This window comes from Poromitra crassiceps, assembly GCF_964638095.1.
Source record: "Poromitra crassiceps genome assembly, chromosome: 7".
NCBI lineage: Eukaryota > Metazoa > Chordata > Actinopteri > Beryciformes > Melamphaidae > Poromitra > Poromitra crassiceps.
This window is the reverse complement of record NC_139628.1, coordinates 19854860-19874589: the sequence shown is the minus strand read 5'-3', so window position 1 is coordinate 19874589 and position 19730 is coordinate 19854860. Positions and strand designations below refer to the sequence as shown.

General features: G+C 43.6%; 2 protein-coding genes across 2 annotated transcripts; one reads left to right on the top strand and one right to left on the bottom strand.

Moving 5' to 3' along the window:
• Positions 1-11603: 11603 nt before the first annotated feature.
• On the top strand, positions 11604-13278 carry LOC310779463 (uncharacterized protein; the record flags this gene model as incomplete). Its single annotated transcript, XM_083639996.1, has 3 exons — positions 11604-11804; positions 12193-12328; positions 12523-13278. The coding sequence occupies exons 1-3, from the start codon at positions 11626-11628 to the stop codon at positions 13276-13278; spliced, it is 1071 nt and encodes a 356-aa protein (XP_083496122.1). The 5' UTR covers positions 11604-11625.
• Positions 13279-13812: 534 nt separating this feature from the next.
• Positions 13813-16789, bottom strand: LOC310780194 (uncharacterized protein). The gene is made up of 4 exons (XM_083640771.1): positions 16660-16789; positions 15275-15469; positions 15103-15182; positions 13813-14921 (listed from the first exon to the last, which is right to left on the bottom strand). Exons 2-4 carry the CDS (start codon positions 15434-15436, stop codon positions 13964-13966), a joined length of 1200 nt encoding a protein of 399 aa, XP_083496897.1. The 5' UTR covers positions 15437-15469; positions 16660-16789; the 3' UTR covers positions 13813-13963.
• Between the last annotated feature and the right edge of the window lie 2941 nt (positions 16790-19730).

The following is a 19730-nucleotide window of genomic DNA, read 5'->3' as shown; positions in this document are numbered from 1 at the left end:
ACGTCCGTTGAGGGGGGGGTACTGTTAGGATGACGTCATCATTCCTACTTTGACGTCGTCATTCCTACTATGATGTCATCGATCACTGATGATGTCATGATTCATAAGCGTCTTTCATGCCTTTCGCTGGTGATGTCATAACACAGGTGATGTCATATTCACATCTATAAGGGCCTGTTCCTGCAGGTCCTCGGGAGTGATTCATAAACTCACATCAAGGATCACACCAACCTCTGCAACCTCTGCAACCTGCAACTTCTGCAACCAGCAACTTCTGCAATCTCTGCAACCGTTCCCAAACCCCGAACAGTGCAGCCCCAGCCATCAAGTTCCACAACACCCCAGCTTCTCAAGACTTGCCAAGTTTCCCGTGGCCCTCAACTACCCGCGAATAGATCCACATGTCTGACATCGATCCTGACAGCTCCAGCGTTTCCAGAACTGGAGGTATCTGCTGAGGATGGAGGCTGGCAGGATGCTGCAGGGAGGCTGCTGTGTTTCTCCACTCCGAGCTTGGGGAGGTTCAGACAGGCAGGCAGCAAGGCTCTGTATGCAGCCTGTGTTAAGGTGAAGAACCTGGGGGCCTTACAGGATGTCAGGGAGCATCAGTGGGAGGATGTGATAGAGGACCAGAGCCCTGTAAAGTTTAGGTGGAGAGTGCTCTACAAGCTTCCTCTCCCCAAAAGGTCTGGTGACTTACAGTGGAGGGTGCTTCATGGTGCCCTGGCAACCAATAGGTTCCTAGCCCGGTTTACTCCAGGGGTCGGCAGCGAATGTCCTTTCTGTGATGAATGAAACTGTTGTACATGTTTTTCATGGATGCCGCCGTTTTGTACATGTTTGTACTGTTCTGAATGGTTTGTGTGTGAAGCTGGGTGAGGTGTTCAGTGTTGAAGCTTTCATTTTGGGGCCTGTGTATTCACTCAGAAGCAGTTGTGCACTTTGATGAACTTCCTGTTTGGGCAGGCTAAGCTAAGCTGGCCATTTGGCTAACACGTAGGAACAAGGTGAGAGGTGATGGGCCCACTGATCCTGTGGCTATGGTCAGGAGGACGGTCACAGCTCGTCTCAGGATTGAGTACATGTCCGAATCCAGGGCAACACACTGTGGGCGAAGAGGGAAGAGCCCAGCGCCGAATCCCCGTCCGACGGGCGGACGCGGGAAATGTGGCGTACAGATGACCGCTTGCCCGGTGTCGCTCGGGGGCCTGAGTCCTTCTGATCGAGGCTCAGCCCACTTCAGGCCGGACACCAGGCAGTCATGTACTCGGGCAACATGCCCGAGTACATGAAATGAATAATGATTTGGAGGCTTTCATCAGTGTTTGGGGGCTGAGGGGGGCAGTCTGCACTGTGGGAGAGGAGGGCCTAGAGATTTGTATTTGCAGTGCCGGTCTGTTTTTGTTAACCTGGCTTTCGTTTGCATCTGTGGGGTTTTGTTGGTGGCATGGTTTTGTAATCCCTGCTGTGTCTCTGTGTGTGTGTGCATGCGTGTGCGTGTGTGTGTGTGTGTGTGTGTGTGTGTGTGTGTGTGTGTGTGTGTGTGTGTGTGTGTGTGTGTGTGTGTGTGTGTGTGTGTGTGGTGAAGCATTTGAGTTTGTTTAGTTTCGGCATTATTAGGTCGCACTGGGTTTTTTTAAGATAAGTTGACTGTTCATTAAAGGAACATAAAAAGTCAAAGTCTCTCTGTAGCGTCACATGTCTTACTATCAGCAGGTGTATCACTCAATGTAGCGTCACACATCTTACTATCAGCAGGTGTATCACTCAATGTAGCATCACACATCTTACTATCAGCAGGTGTATCACTCAATGTAGCATCACATGTCTTACTATCAGCAGGTGTATCACTCAGGACCCAAAGAAGTGCCGTGTCCAGTGTCAAGTTGTTTGGCTGAGCTGCAAGCAGCCATACCAGAGGCCACACATCAGCCTGTTCTGACCAGGCATGTGTTGAACGGGCACTGCACAAGTAATCATACATTTTAAGGATATTTTCTGGCCTCATTCAAACACCACACATCTACAAACTCATCCAGCTGCTTCTGTTGAGTAGTTTATATTCTGCTTTTCATGGTGGTCAAGAGCCAAAAAATAGCCCCCATGTTAAAACTAAGTAGAATATTGCTTTAACATCACGCTAAACCTGCCAGCAAGTTTTATGAATAAGCCCCAAAACATGCAGGCTTACAGGATAAATGCCACCTCCCACCTCCCAAGTACCTGCATTCTCCCTCTCCATCCTGTCCACCGTCTCCTTCAGCAGCTGCAGCTCCAGCCAGAGGTCAGGCTCTGTGGTGGGTTTGGCAGCGACCTCCTCCTCACCGCCCGGCACCCCGGCCCGAGCGCCCGGCCCAGACCCACAGCACAGCATCAGCAGCAGCAGAGACACAGCACCCCTCATCCTCGGTTCTGTCAGTGTCTTGAGGCTCAGCTCAGCCACCTTTATACCTGCTTTCTCCCTCCTTCACGTGTGACTTCAGCCTCTGAGAACACAGCATCTGTCCTGTCCCGCTGCTGGAAAGGCCCAGACAAGAGCCAAGTTTCCAACATTCCCATTAAGCAGTTTTTTACATTGAAGGCCATCGCTTATCTCTCTTTAACCTTCCAAACAAGCTGCCAAAAGATTTAAGCTCTCAATCTATAATAATAATAATAATGATGATAATAATTCATGGAATTTATAAAGTGCTTTTCAGTTACTCAAAGACGCTGACAGTAAGAATACATGAAGAACAAACAGAGGGACAAGTGACGATCAAAACAGAAACATATAACATCAAACAACGACACTACAGCTAAACACATGCAAACACAGAAGGAGGGGGAAAGAGTATGGAAAGAGTATGTGGTGGTAGGACAGGGACAAGGTGGACAAGAGGAGAGGGGGGGAGGGAGCAGGTAGGGCAGTAGGTGAGGTTATGGGTAGGGGAGAGAGGGAGCAGGCAGGTCAGTAGGTGAGGTTATAGGTAGGGGAGAGAGGGAGCAGGTAGGCTGGTAGGTGAGGTTATGGGTAGGGGAGAGAGGGAGCAGGTAGGGCAGTAGGTGAGGTTATGGGTAGGGGAGAGAGGGAGCAGGTAGGGCAGTAGGTGAGGTTATGGGTAGGGGAGAGAGGGAGCAGGTAGGGCAGTAGGTGAGGTTATGTTTTTTTTTACAGGTTTCTGCACGAGCAGAGTTTGAGGTGTTGGTGGTGCTCAGCTCAGCTCTGAAAGCTTCTGCCCCCTCCTCTGCCTCCATCACTCTGTAGTCCAACACTGAACACAACAACAAGCTTTAAACAAACTGGACAGACTTTAACCTTTCTTTCTTTCTTTCTTTCTTTCTTTCTTTCTTTCTTTCTTTCTTTCTTTCTTTCTTTCTTTCTTTCTTTCTTTCTTTCTTTCTTTCAATACAAGGAACATCAGCAGCAAAAAGGAACAGTGTGGTTGACTGTATCAAAACTGAAATAATTCACTCACTCACTCACTCAAACTAAAGAGAGTGGAACCAGTGTCCACAATTACATTTTCGCTTACCTGCGCCGATTAACTAAAAATAAATGCCAACAATATTTTTTGACCGGCCAAAATAACCGGCTTTTTCTATCACTTAACTTTTTCCTCTCCATTTAGTATTGAATCTGCTTAGTTCCTACTGTAGCCAAAGAAAAGGCCTTAGATTAATGAATGCTCCTTTTTAAAGATTTTGTGTGGATGTAACTCAAAGTGATGACAGAAAATATGAGGGCTGTAAACTAACAATTATTTTCATTATTGATCAATGTAGTGATTATTTGTTTCTATTAATCAAATCATGTGGAACAGAAAATGTCAAAAATAATGACAAATGTCCATAACAGTTTCCAGAGTCGGAAGTGATTCTTAAAATGTCTTCTAAAGCTGACTAGCTGGCAAAAAAATATAAATCATTTTAGAATGATAGGAAACAGTGAAAAACATAAATTCTTAACATTTGTGAAGCTGGCCTGGAACCAGGAAATGTTTGGTATTTTTACTTGATAAATTACTAAAACAATTTGATTATCAAAATGATAATTCATCACCAAATAGTCTCAGTAGTAAATATGACAGGAAACACATGAAATAATGTACCGGCTTTGTGACTTCACCCCCTGAGAACACAGCATCTGTCCTGTCCCGCTGCTGTGAAAGGCCCAGACAAGAGCCAAGTTTCCAACATTCCCAATAAGCACATTTTGACATTGAAGGCCATCGCTTATCTCTCTTGAACCTTCCAAACAAGCTGCCAGAAGATTTAAGCTCCCGTATCAATCTATCAACTATACAGAATGAAGGCCGCTGTGTGTGTGTGTGTGTGTGTGTGTGTGTGTGTGTGTGTGTGTGTGTGTGTGTGTGTGTGTGTGTGTGTGTGTGTGTGTGTGTGTGTGTGTGTGTGTGTGATGGTGGGAATCACCAGTTTAATCACAAGGACAACAAAATTATATTTGCTGATATCACAAAGTCGGCCATGATACAATTTAGATTCTATTCAATTCAGGGGCGTAAGGTCCATTTGAGACAATAATTTACCCATTTACCACAATCAGTTATAAAGTGCCACATTTATCATGTTGGTGTATTTTTTAATCAGTTAAGTGAAAAAGCTCTGGATGACCTTTCAATGATGAAGATGAGTTTGACTTTGTATCGATGAGATATTGATCAATGTTGATGATCAATACTTCCATCTAGATCATGTATCTGTAGTGTGTTCCCTGCCCCCCCTCAGCCTCTCACAATACATCAACTCTTTTATTTAGTCTTTTTCATTCAACTTTATTGATCCCTGTAATGAAATACTCTGTCTTCTCACTGCCTTGCTCATGGGCCCTCTGGCCTCCTGGCTTGGTGCTGTCTGTCTATCTGTCTGTCTGCAGTGCTTCATAATGGAATTATTGATCACAGTAGATTAATCGATGCAGCAGATCAGATGTGTGTGTGTAGCTGATTTATTCAGTGCAGACTAATGGAACACTGATGCTGATATCTACGCCATTTTTACAGGTTTCTGCATGAGCAGAGTTTGCGTTTGAGTTTTTATTAGCATCTCTTTTAGCCAAAGGCTACTCTTCCAAGAGTCCTGAAACATTAAACATACACATATCAAATACCATAAGACATTACAACAACATACTCTACAACATTACATTACAACATATCAGTCCATGTCCGTGTGCACAGTTGGACAATAGATAGGCAAAATGGAACGTCACTTCCTGCTTCAGCACTGTCCCAGAGATTTTCATCCGCCATTTATTTTCCCATAGACATTTCGTAAAATTCTTATAAAATAGTTGTACTTCGTCGAACCAAACGGTTCAGCTAACGCTATAATCGGGAGAGACCATAGAACATTTCACTCGGACCAAAGCAAAAAACAACAACATTGAAAAAAATATGTTCTTTAAACCCACATTTCTTTTACGTTTTGGTCCCAGTGAAATGTTATGCGATCTCTCCTGTTTCTAAATATATCTACCATTTGGTTTGAACCAGTAAAACTATTTTGTCAAACTCAAGGTCGGGGGGCCAAATGTGGCCCGGCACCTCATTTTATGTGGCCCGTGAGAGCTAGCAAATAATATAATTTGCGCAATACAATTGTAAATTCTAATTAGTTCTAATAGATCTGGTTCTAATACTAGTTGTCTCTTTGCCATTATTTTTCCTATACGTAGGGACACTCTGGAGTTATTTTTACTGGGGGATCGGGGCTCGCCCCCTTATGGGGACGGGGAGTCCACTGACACCAAACTCAATCCAAAAACCTGTCCGTTTTACTGTTGTCTTGCTTGTCACTAAGTGCGCCCGACTGCTATAACATGACTTTAGACCTGTTATGAATCAGTGGGGTCTTTTAGCCCCCAGTTCCGGGGTCTCGTGCTGCCCCCCTTGCTCCCGTGATGCATGACTGCCCCTACCTACGTATGTAGTTTATTTGTGGAATAGTTTACCACCTTCATAGATTCAAGATTCAAGTACATTTGTATTGCTTTTGCAAAACTATCATTGTTTTTAATCACATTTATGCTTGTCATATCACCAGCTGGAGTTGTCAGTTTGCCATGAATATAAAGCTCACCTGGAGCATGGCCTGAATCCAGTGAACTCTGCACTAAACCGCAAAGAGACAGACAGAAGTTCAGAGACTCAGAGGAGAAAAACATGAAAGACAAAACGCTTTTACAGTATTTACAATTCTCACTTCTCTCTGCTTATCTTGAACCTGCATATCAGATGACTGGGGGGCGCGTATAGGCGCCGGAAGCGGGGAGGCAAGGGGAAATTTTGCCCCCCTTAATATGAGAAAGAGTGGGGGAAAAAGATAAGAATCTGCAGCCAGCGCTCCGACAGCGAGCAAGCAACCCAATCAGTGGCGCCGGAGTTTTGTGTTTTCTTAAATGGGAATAGACCATATTTATTAAGAGTTATTAACAAAGAATAACTATTATTGTGGTATTACCACCTTATAATGTCCATACTGAGCAAAGCCTATTAAGATCATAATTCATGCACAACAACTTGCTTATTTACTATCAATAAGCAGTAATTAGGAGGTTATTGAGGGAAAACTCGTAGTTAATGGCCTACTAGTTGTCGAATATGATCATGCAGAATAAGCCATTAATAAGTGCTTTATAATGGCTAATAAACAGCTAATATGCTACTAATATGCATGCTAATAAGCAGCTAGTTAGTGGTTAATAAGTGTACCTTAAAATAAAGTGTTACCAAAATAAATCATGTATTGGGAAAAAAAAAAGATGTATCGATTTAAGCTGGATCGAGATGCATCGATAATCGTAATCGAATCGAATCGTAGCCCTCTGAATCGTAATCGAATCGAATCGTGAGGCCAGTGAAGATTCACAGCCCTATTGCTCGCTCGCTCTCTGAGCGCTGGCTGCAGATTCTTCTCTTTTTCATCACTCTCTCTCATATTTAGGGGGACAAAATGTCCCCTTGCCCCCCGCTTCGACGCTTATGAACTTGTGATGCCAATTAACCAAGATCAAAGCCCATCACGTGGGTCGGCTCAGCCTATCAAATTATAAGAGCAATAACAGATACACATAATCAGACATGCATACATATAAACCACCTGGCAATCATATTTTACACTCCAACTTTGGGGCCTTTTCTACAGTCTGTCCAACAAACTCCGTCGTAGCAGCACCAAAACAAAAATTAGTTCCGCCTTGGAAGTGAAAGCAAAACACGAAGGAACATTAGTTCCTGAACAGAAACAAATACATTTTAACTCTTTTAACCATACTTCAAATCAATGATTATGTATTTATCTATTGAAACTATTGATCTATTTATTAAATTAAATTATTTATCCACCACTAATTATGAAGCATGAATTTATCTGACGTTTTAGCATTTTAATATAGCATTTACAATTGTATTGTGACAAGACTGATCAGTGATCATAGTGACATCAGTGATGATGGAGCCGGATCTTCGATGTGATGTCATCAGTGACGATGTCATCAGTGATGGTGTCATCAGTGATGTCATCAGTGTGAGGCCATATAAGTGATGGGAGTAGGCTATGAGCAGGTAGAATCGGAAGGAACCAGATGGAGTGAGGGCTGTGCGAGTGACCTGATGGAGCAGGATTTCTTCATTAGGTGATTGCCCTAATTATGATGTCATAGAGCAGGCGTGGCAGTGACATCAGTGATGTCATAAGAGTGTCCTGGGTCCTGGGTGGGTGGGGTTATTTCCATCAGTCTTTTGTGTTGCTGCCTTCGGCTCTGGTGAAATAAAATCGATCTCCTTGCTCAGCTTTAACATGATGGTGGTTTTCAATTGTTTTGAGAGAGAAAAAGTCTGTTTCTCGGGAGCGTAGTTGTAGTTGCGTGTAACGTCGGCTCCGTTAGGCCGGAGGCGGGGGTTTAGCGAAGCCTACTTCAGCTATGGGCGGAGGGCAGATATGCGGTCGCTATGACGACCAGGTGTGGGTGGAGGCGAGTAAACTTGCTATGGAAACAGAGTCTATATCAAGTAGAGACGAGTAAGACCAGGTCGAGTAGAGCTCTACTGTGCTGTTATATGTGGTGGAAATGAGCCATAAGGTTGGGAGCGTGGTTTGGGCCATGTCCCAAACTGTACTATAACTCTCCTTTTCAAATGTTTCTGTACACATTCTCCAGAAACCCCCACAACACCCAGAAACCTCCTGAAATTCAGCTCGACTTTAAACTTTGGATGCAGCACGGAGATCTATGGGTGTTGTGGGCTGAAATGAAAAAAAAAAAGTTATTTTTTCGATTTTAGATCACATCCCTGGTTAATAATGTATGCACACACAAAAATCGAATTTCTTTTTTCACATCTAAAGTTCATTTTTCAGGATTTTATTCATAACTGTAATCTACAGTATACGGACACAGGGCCGTAACCAGGGTTCCGAAATAGGGGAGGTCCAGCAAGGGGAGGCGGATTCGGCGGCGCCCGAAAAAATATTGAGTTTTTTCCCCCCCCTTTTTTAGCCATATTTAGAGTAATATATCATTTTAAATCAACATTAGGATTATACTGTTGTGATGTCATTATTCAGTATATTCTCTTTCATGTCACCACCTGCTCAGCTCTCCTGTCAACATAATTGTAACTAACAAACACAAACTGTTTTAGCCAAATTCATATCAAAATGACACCTACAAACACAGGTACACAACCCAAGCCGTACACAACACACAAAGTCATCATCGATAATAAAAAAAACATACAGAGGGACATTTATTTATTCCTGATAGGAACGATTGAAAAATAAAATAAAATATATTATGTTGTTTTTAACTTTACACCACCTCTTTTTGTTACTTATTGGGTCATGAAACTGAAACCATGCATATAGCCACCTGCATACCTGACTTCGGGAGCTTGGCAATTGGCATCATGCATGATTACAATGAGATGCACCCACTTTAAACCTGAATAAAGTAATAAAACCACTAGTAAACCAGTAGGCGGCGCCTGGCCTGCTGTTCAGTGAGTGGCCTGGCCTGGCCTTTTGCAGGCTGAAATATTAGGGGAGGTCCGACGAAGAGCTGCTTTGGCTCGAAACGTTATCACTTGGTGCAATAAAGCATTCAAAAAAGGAGTCCTGCTAGTGTGCGAGCGTTTTTTGCATTTATTTCACTGTTACACTGTTTCCGTCTCAGCACCTACCCGAAGTCTCGGTCCATGGATGTGCATGTTTTCATCTATTTCATTCCGGACCTCCCCGTCCTCATAGCTAGTTACGGCCATGTACGGACATCATTCAGTAGGCCTATCTAATTTCTACCCCATTTCAACCAATCATATCACAAGACAGCTGTCAATGAATCTTCATTGCAAGAGCATGAGCAGGCAAGATGGCTGCCTCATGCCTGTAACCTGGGCAGACTTTTCTTGCCCATAAATGTGAATATACTTACCCAATTAGTGTAACATACAGAATAAAACAAACGGTAATGTCTTCATTGAATGTAGAATGCAAAGACATGTAACTGGCTCGTTAACTCGCATTCCAGGAATAAGGTTATTTCCGCGGCTCTTACCCCAGCTAGGGTAGGGTGACCAGACGTCCCCGATTTTCGGGGACAGTCCCCGATTTCGGGGCTCTGTCCCCGGCTGGAGCTATCCCCGAAAATGTTCCCGATTTTGGCCACAAAGTAAAATAATAATCCTGGCAAGAAACTCGATAACAGAGCATTTGCGGTTGCGTTGTGCTTGTTTGGCCAGCAGAGGGGGTTGATCGCTCAGTTAGAGAGATTTATATCACTTCCACTTCCCCTCAATCTAGCGGTACTTGCATCCATGCTTGCCTCGCGCTGGTGGAAAACTCGTACGTCCAACAACTCCAGGCAGAAGAAGGCAGTTTACATGTTTAAAGCTTTGCGCAGCTCACACCATCATCAAGTAAGTGAATTCACACCAGCACCACAAAAGCCTCTCGTTGTGCAAAGTGCTGCCTGTGTGTGACAGAGTAGATGTTCTCCCTCTGCCCGTGGTTTTCCCAGGACCCAGCCCAGGGCCCGCAGCTGAACCCAGAGGTGGTTGAACGAGAGGCGGCGTCTGCTTGCTGCTTTTGCTACCGTCCTTGTTTACCGGACCCCATTCAGCGGGTTTAGGGTGACCAGATCCCAACTAACCAGATGTGGGACAAAGAGTACGTTTGTGTGGGACAATGTGGGACACGCTACCGGTGCATCAAGGTAGTCTAAGCTATTGATATAAACGTCGATCTAACTTTAAAAAAAAACATTTCCATTCTGCCCCTTAGCTCATAACATACAGTATGCTTTGCCCTCTAGTTGATTCAGTAGCACATAAGAGACTATGCAAATTAAAACTTAACAATATATTTAATTTAAATGCAACTTTCACAACTCTGACCTGATGACCGCTGAAGCCCACGGTCATCCATGGTGTTTCCATGATATTCAAATGTTTTGGAAAGGATCTGTGTAATATATATATATATATATATATATATATATATATATATATATATATATATATATATAAAAAAACTCTGAGAATCGCCTTGCACTGGCTTCACCCATGGATACATAGTTTCCCAGTCTCTGTTGTAGCTGCATGTCCGTTCCTTTGCTGCTGTTGCAGTTTCCTCCCTTTCCTCCTTCATGTTTCATAATATTCCGTGTCAAATCTGCAGCATATCGGCTTGCTGTTTGTTTCCTCGTCGTTGTCGGTGGGCGTACCCCCTAACGTGTTTTGATCCCAGCCCCCGTGTACCCCAGTTTGATTGACATGATGACATCAGACACAGCCCGCCCCCTCCCCTTCTCCACACACAGCCAATAGGCTAGTTGCACAAGTGATTAGACGAACTTCCGGTTTTCTTGCCAACTCGGCGAGCCAGTTTCCGCTTTATCGGCTTCCTCTCCTTACCGGCCCGGTCGCTGTGCTAGTCGCTGTGTTTATCAAACTTATCTCTAACTATCTGGTTTTTCGACACTATTTCTGGAACTGATTACCGAATTTGGATTACGGACTTGGCTGAATGGATATTTGATTTGACCGCTGCCTGGACACGGACACGAATTTAATGATTGCGGACTTGTATGACGTTTAAGCTGGCTAAACTAACCTAACGTTAGCTAACGAACCCTTAGCTAGAAGCTAGCAAAACACTGAGAACCCCGAATGACAATAACAAGACAAGATGAGTGCTGTGAGGAAAAATAAATATAATGTCCGAGATGTGCACAAGTTACAAAGAGGTATGGGTGGCTCTAATGAGCACTGCTGTGTGCCACTTTGCTCAGCTTCAAGTCGCTATAACCGTATGATGAGCTTCCACTGCTTCCCAAAAAACACAAACCTTCGTGCACGGTGGATACAGAAAATCAGGAGGATGGGATTTTCAGTGACCAAACACACAAAGGTATGCAGCCGACATTTCGAGGATAATCAAATCACCACTACTGCTAAGGGTAGACGGATATTAGAAGCAAGCTCCGTCCCATTATTGTTTGAGTGGAACAACTACACCAACAAGACACGAGCTGGTGTTTGGGAGCGCCGACCTCGACCGTCAAGTCCGGGACCATGTCCGGAGCCTGTGCCGGATCCTGAGGAGGACATTCAACAAACAGTACCGATGGTTCTGGACCACGACTATGGTGCCAACCGTACCATATGTGTCGACCGGGAGCAGTATGAAGGGATGATGAGGGAAATCGAGGCGCTCAGACAGGAGCTCCAAACATATCATCTACAAAACACTTTTGGACTCCAGCGATTTGCTTCCTCCCCAGAAGACATCCGATTTTACACCAGGTAAGACATCTAGCATTAGTCTAAAATAAACCCATCAAGCTAATAAATAAATAATGGTATAGTTGTAAGATCAAAATGAAGCAGTTTTATTTTAAGTCCAAAATCACAGCAAGGTGTGTCTCAATATACTTTCCGACGAATAACAGAATGAATAATACAATGAACATAACAAAAACAAAGTTAATACATCTAGTCTAAATGATTACATCAATGACTGCCCTCTCAGGCCCATGCATACTGTATATAATTGTGCATTTCTTGTCTTTGTGTTAAATATTGTAAATGTTAATATTTTGTCTGTTTTAGTGTATTGCTTTTTCTCTCTCTGGCTAATTAATATGTATTGATACTTGACTTGCTTTTGTTATTATGTTTTGTTCTTTTGAAGATTCCCAACATACAATCATCTGATGGCATTTTGGAACCTGATCGAGGCAGCAACAGCCAAAATAGTTAGGGTCACCAGAGCAAGGAAAGCCGATGTCACTAGCACGACAACTGAAAGCCCTTTAACCAGACCAACTGTAAGTACACACACACACACACACACACACACACACACACACACACACACACACACACACACACACACACACACACACACACACACACACACACACACACACACACACACACACACACACACACACACAAAGTATGGGGCATGAAGAGGATACTTTTAAACAACTAACAGCTCATTAAACTTTTTTCCCTCCAGAAACTGTTGCCGATAGATGAGCTCTTCCTTTTCCTGACATACCTGTCCACCGGATGTACCCAGAGGGAGCTTGGCCATAGATTTAACATCCACCGAGCGACAGTCAGCCGAATCATTGTAACCTGGGCCAACTTCCTCTACAGCTTACTGGGCTCCATCTGTATCTGGATGTCACCTGCAGCTGTGAAGGCCACAAGGCCACGTGATTTTGACGGCAGCTACAGCAACACACACATAGTTCTTGATTGCACAGAGCTATGGTGTCAAACACCTTCATCCCTCCTCCTTCAGAGTGAAGTCTTCTCCACCTACAAGTCCCACTGCACCTTCAAGGCCATGGTGGGCATGTCCCCTCATGGAGCCCTGACTTTTGTGTCACCACTCTTTGAGGGTTCCATGAGTGACAAGGAGGTGTTTCGTCAGTCAGGTATTACATCACTCTTAACACCTGACATGGCCGTCATGGTTGACAAGGGATTCTTGGTGGATGACCTTGTGCCTGGGAGTGTTCATCGTCCTGCCTTCCTCTCCAAGAGGACCCAAATGCCAGAGGTGGATGTTCTGAAGACGCAGTCCATTGCCCGTTTGAGAGTCCACGTGGAGAGGTTGATCAGAAGAGTAAAAGAGAACAAACTCTTTGAGACCACTATCCCTCTCTCTATATCAGGGAGCATAAATCAAATATTCACAGTCGCATGTCTCCTCTCAAATTACCAAAATGGACCTCTGGTCAAGAAATGGAGATGTGAAAATTGAAAATTGTAGCCATAACTACCTCTTCTGAGGAACTTGATATGAACTATTCAGTGTTCAATGTACACTTTTCCACCCGACAGCAGCTAAATTCCTTGTAGTTTTAATTGGTAAATAAATTGTCTGATAAAAATGTATTTTGAGTGTTTGACAATTTAAAGGTGCAAGATAATAAAATCACAATCATATTAAGTTACAGTGGTCATTGTTAAGTTGTACAGTTGTCAAAAAGGGTCAATTCCCACAACATTCTGAAACTTTTTTGCCCTTACCTGGATACCAGGAGTGTTGTCTATCCATCCAGATAATTTTGGTGTGATTTGCCTATCTGATTTCACTCAAACAATTAAAAAAAAAACTTGTCAATTTGTCAGTTTTTATCAGAAAAACGAAGCAAATTACACCAAAATAATCGGGATGGATAGCATTCTGGTTAAGGGGGATTTTATTTTTTGTGAACTGCCCCATACAGCTATAATTGTTAAAATTGTGAACTTTGGTTAACTGTATTAAAATAAAAACAGCAGGAGTCACTCAGCCAATTTACACTTTTATTGTGTTAACATGGTGGGAAGGCAGTGTTATTAATCATGAAAGCATTTCCCATTAATAGTGAAAGTAAGATGATTGATGCTCAACACATTTGATTTGCATAGTGTACAATATTTGATGTCTCAATCTTGAAACCTTACAGGCATTTCTGCATGTAGACATGGAAATAAAACCTGTCTACTTTCTCTCTGATCACCTCCAACATATCACTGTCCCTGTATATTCGTTGAATTAGTATGTCTTCTTCAGCTGAAACCACAAAATCACACCAATCCATTCCAGTTATTAGCATCTGCCCCTGCACTTGTGAGTAGTAAGCATGCGTTTGTTTTAGCTCCAATTTCCCCAAATTCATTTTGAGATACGGGCAGTCAACATAGCTCTTAACGTTTGGGCACTTCATCTCAATCAGACCAAACTGACATGGCTCTGAAGGGTCAAAGATCAACCCATCTGGAGATGCCCCCAGCCAAGGAGCATCGGGGTGGATTACAAATCCACAGGGGTAGTGGTTGACTCTCTTTAGCTGGCAATACTCCCAGATAGCATCTGCTTCCATTTCGAGCCCCCTCTTCATAGCTGCCGTCTGACGGGTCCCTTGCAGTATCCGGTTAGCCAGACCTTCCTCAGAGTTCTCTCTAACTTGACAGATCTCCCTGAAACGTGAGGCAGTCAGTCTAGGCCTCCTTAGGCGATGCCAGTCAGCACATGAACTTTGTGCTCTGGTAGCACACTCAAATTTCTGTGCCATAACCCAGGTGACCTCAAGACACTTAAGGTGTAGCTGTTGTGCTTCAGTACATACAAACATGGAACTGGATGGCTGCAGTCGGTAATTCTGAAGAGGCAGAGATGGAGGTGGTGGGGCAGCATGGAAGGACAGGTCTCTCTTTGCCGTCGCTTGTTGTTGGTAGGACAAAGGACTACCGACTTGAACCTTGCCAAGGGCAGAGTCAACTAGAGGAACTTCACAGCTGATGCCCATGCTGCAAATCATCGGCGCCTCAGCTGCGGAGAAATCCTTATACACCTCTGTCACCCGAAAGACGGAAAGATCAGGCAAGTCCCCACTGAGGCCTTTGTAGAGTGTGCTCCTGTGTGGAACATAAAGGTTATATAAGTGGCGTATGCATATTTCCATTCAAACATTCATGTAGCATATTGCAATACAGTAAATCTATCATCACTGATGACATCATTTCTAGTTGAGTGACATCACTTCTGGGGAAAAAAAATCACAGATCACTTGCTCCCTTTTAGAGATAGATATTTTACCTCACACCCTCTGTTGTTGCTCTGCACTTTGGCTTAGCAGACAGCACAGTCATTTTATCCACAGGGCCTGGCTTTATACCCTATTAAGGTAGGGAGGATATAGATTAGAAAATATCACCAACAGGTGTATAATTATAGTGCAACAGGTTAATATGCATTTTTCTTGACTTGCCAAAGTTCTGGGCTTGTGCCATTGTTGTTCTCCCTCGGTACAGCTGAGCACAGGGGGGACCACTGGCACCTTAAGCTGGGAGTAATGTGCCGACTGGAACAGCAAAGCAACACAGTGGTTGCAGAAAGCTGTTCCCGCCACACATGTGCAACTGTGATGCATCAGCTCCACAGGACTGGAATCTTTCAATACCACCTGCAAAAAGTCACATGTCATAGTAAATACTTATTTCTCTTAGCTTGTTTCATTGTTTGACCATTCCTTTAGGATGCAATCTTGGTTTTTAAATAATATATATTTCTAATATTATTCATCTATTATCACAGACCAAATGTTATGTACTTCGATATGTTAAGAGCATGTTGTATAAGTCAAATGCACTAGATTGTTTATTTGACTCATGATAGCCTTGTACTTTTAACACCAGATTGCACCTAAATGAATGGCTGAGTAAAACCAGGGGCGTAGTGGAGGCTAAACACAAGTAAACACAGTTTACCCTCCTCTTTGAAATGAGGCAGATAGTTTACTCACCTATTTGCAGATCACCTGTATCAATTGCAGAGGGGAAACAAGGTGGATAAACTACTCACTATTGATAGTTTACTCACCTCTGTATTTACCACTACACCCCTGGCTAAAACATAGCTTATATACCACGACCAAGTGGTACAAAAACACATGCAAAATTATCTGATGAACAAAACGAACAGATTAACCCAGGTTCTGGGGATCAGCTAGGTCAATGTATCTGCCTACTCTAGCCACTCTTTTGAGCGTTCCATTACTAGTTACGTTGTATTACAACACTAGCTGAATCCCCAGAAACAACAGGAACACTGGGTTATTAAAGTAACATGCATATCGCATATAGCTTCACCATACACTCAAACTGTGTGGCTTCTCAGATTTCCTCATGGATCTGTGGCACAATGCCCTGATAATCATTTCACCTGTGCTCTGATCTTTGTTTGAAACTGAGAGAGGGGGGAGGTTAGTAGTTAGTACAACAACTAACAATGTGTGTTAACATTAATAAAAACAAGCTAACATCGTAAACAAACGTAATCTGAAAAAAATATTAAAACCCATCATTATTGACCAAAATCATCTTATGACATCGCTGTTGTGACATCATTCTAAAATGGATCCTGCCAATCTTGAACATATCCCTAATCCCCCCAAGAGAAATCCAGTTTGCCTTTATGGGAAGGAAAATAATTCACTTTTTGTGTTTTCTACTGTACTTTTTACTGTACACTGGCATTTGAGGGGTTAAAATTCTGAGTAGGTATGACATGTTGGTATGAGGTATTAGGATGAAGTTAACAAACGTAACAAAAGCAAAGCATCAGCAAGGCAGCTTGAATCTAAACACTACTTACCCTCGTAGTTGTGGAGATAACTCGATATGTATAACTTGAATCCCTTCTCTCGCTTGCTTATGGGAGCGGGGGAACAGGCATTAACGATACGATGGACATCGTTTACGTTTATTTTAGGCAGATCTTGGAGACATCTCGTAAAAATTGGCATTTTCTAAGCAATTCGGTGGTAGAGAAGATGTTCGTTCTAAACCTATGGTTCCAACACTGTTAGCTTTAAACTAACGTTAACGTTAGCTTTAGCTAACGTAATAGCATATTAAGCTTCATACAAGTCCGCAATCCGTAAAAATTCAAGTCCGTGTCCAGGCGGCGGTCTAATCAAATATCAATTCAGCCAAGTCCATCATAAAAATTCAGTAATGAGTTCCAGAAATAGTGTAGAAAAACCAGATAGTCAGAGATAAGTTACATACACACAGTGACCGGGCTAAAGCGGAAGCTGGCGAGCCGATTTGACTGCAACCGGAAGTTTGTCTAATCACTTGTGCACAGAGCCTATTCATGAACCCACATTTTATAAACGCGCATGTGAAAACTGGAGCCTGCCAATCAAAATGCGGGACAACGTCTCAATTTGCGGGACGCGTGAAAAACCGTGAACATGCGGGACAGTCCCGCACAAATCGGGACATTTAAGCTCATGGTTAGTTGGGATCTGGTCACCCTAACCCCGGCCCCTCGGACATGTCAAGGCAGGCAGCTGCACTCTATGAACAGCAGTAAGTACCCTTATCTATTAGCATACAGTCTCAGCATTGATTGGATGACATTAGTAGACATTTCCTTAAAGGAGGACTTACCCCCTAGATATGTAGAACAGTGATTTGAAAATACCTATGGAAAAAACCAAGAAATGACATATGCTCTTGTCTATACTAAACTCTTTGGCTGTGTTCAAGTCAAGATTTTTTTTCGGAAATGGACGCCATTACAGTTTGCCTACCGCCTCAAAAATAATTTATTTGAGAGGGGCAATATCTTTTATAAATATCAACAACTAGCCAACGCTGGTGGTCTGTATGGAAAGAGTGTTGCTCAAAATGGTTGAAAGTGATATCAATTTGGCCATTCAGTGGCGAACTACAAATTTAATTATTTTTGTCCCATTTTGTCCCATGTGTGTGTGCGTGGCTTGTCTAAACTTACGTTAAAAGAGCCTCGCTGCTCACAGCACACAGCACAGTGAGGACAAACCTCTCGCTCTGGGGTAACACAATGCAAGATTTCTCCACGTAATTCCCTCGTCTAACTAGAGATAAACCGTGCAATGAAATCCGTTTTTAATTTGCGTTTTGGGGCTTTTCGTGATTCTTGTTAAAAGTTGCAGCACCTCTGATTTTTCCTCTCAGGGCGCAGGCAATGCAGGGCAGAGCTCTTCTCCTCCTCACAGACTGTTCCCATCCAAATCCCCCCGAGGAGCACACACACACAGACAGAGCCAGTCGCTCTGCTCTGCTGACTTGATTTCCTGAAAAGTTGGCGTTGCTTGTACACAGTGACGATATTATATTAGCCGATATGTTTAGAGAAGCTTTGTCACGTTGTCACGTCGTAGTATAGCGTTATATTTTACATGTCCGCTAAACTGCGACGAGATTTGTTTGCTGAAATGTCAGACTGTTGAAAGCCCCCGCCTCTCACTGCTGCTGTGTGCTGCTGCTGCGCGCGCCCCCGCGGGTGCATGAGAGAGCAGACTCTCCCGTTTGACTGGCCGAGAGAAAGTGCTTCCAAGTCGGACTGATAGCCGTGGAAATGTCAGACTGTGCTCTCTCTGCTCTGGCCGAGTCCGAGATAGCCCAGCTGCTGCTGCGCGCGCCCCCGGAGCTTGGGGCTAGTGCATGAGGTTACAGTACGACTCTCTCCCGCCCGCTCCCGCCTGCCTGGGCTGGAGACAGTGCTTCCAACTCGGACTGATAATATAAACATCATCATTCGAGCTTATCCAGGTAAGATATTAATAAAGTAGTGACACATTCAGCGGGAAACTAACTATAATTAAGACGTGCCAACTTTGACGACGTTTGGTTCAGTATTTTAAGAGCAAACTTCAATAGGAATAGGCTTGGAGTTGTGAGGAGCCGAAAGGGTACAGGGGGAGTAGTGGAGTAACTATCTTGAAATCCCATAGTCTTTGGGGACAACCTGACGTCAGGTTGTACCAAATCTCCCATTCATTTGAGAAGAAAAAAAGCAGTGTTCCACCCTTCGAGGGCGCTTATGCCAGATATGCTGCTGAAAAATGATACAAATGGTCAAATGGCAACAGTTTGGTGTCAAATGTGGAAATTTTGACCAGAATTCTTCACACATCACCCCCAAAGTCATATATATTGGTTAAAAGCTGAAAAAAAGTGTTTTGGAGGTAAGTCCTCCTTTAAGGTTAACGCACGCACACGCACACACACACACACACACACACACACACACACACACACACACACAAACACACACACACACACACACATGCACGCACGCACCCCCCCCCCCCCCACACACACACACACGCACGCACGCACGCACGCACACACGCACACACACACACACACACACACACACACACACACACACATACACACACACACTCTCCAGGGCCTTTCCAAACAAGTTCAATTGTCACCTCTGTCTGTTCCACCCCCACCTCTTGCAGGTGCTTTCTGAGACCCTTTGAGACTCTGTTTTACTGTGTGTGTGTGTGTGTGTGTGTGTGTGTGTGTGTGTGTGTGTGTGTGTGTGTGTGTGTGTGTGTGAGAGAGAGAGGATTACTGCAGCACATGTGTATACGCCTACATTTGTATCAGTGGAAAGCTTTTACACGCACATACAGACAGACAGCCACACACACACACGCACGCACGCACGCACGCACACACACACACACACACACACACACACACACACACACACACACACACACACACACACACACACATATGTAGGTAGGAAGATAGATAAATAGAGATAGATACATAGACAGATAGATAGATACGGTAGATAGATAGATAGATAGATAGATAGATAGATAGATACATAGATACATAGACAGATATATAGATAAGATAGATAGATAG

What these genes read in the sequence shown, in the direction of transcription:
- LOC310780194 (XM_083640771.1), bottom strand. Translation starts at nt 15,436, where the DNA reads ATGCATCACAGTTGCACATGTGTGGCGGGAACAGCTTTCTGCAACCAC. An exon ending in GGCACAAGCCCAGAACTTTG is followed by an intron (nt 15,183 to 15,274) that starts GCAAGTCAAGAA and finishes CTACCTTAATAG; the next exon opens with GGTATAAAGCCAGGCCCTGT. An exon ending in GCAACAACAGAGGGTGTGAG is followed by an intron (nt 14,922 to 15,102) that starts GTAAAATATCTA and finishes TGTTCCACACAG; the next exon opens with GAGCACACTCTACAAAGGCC.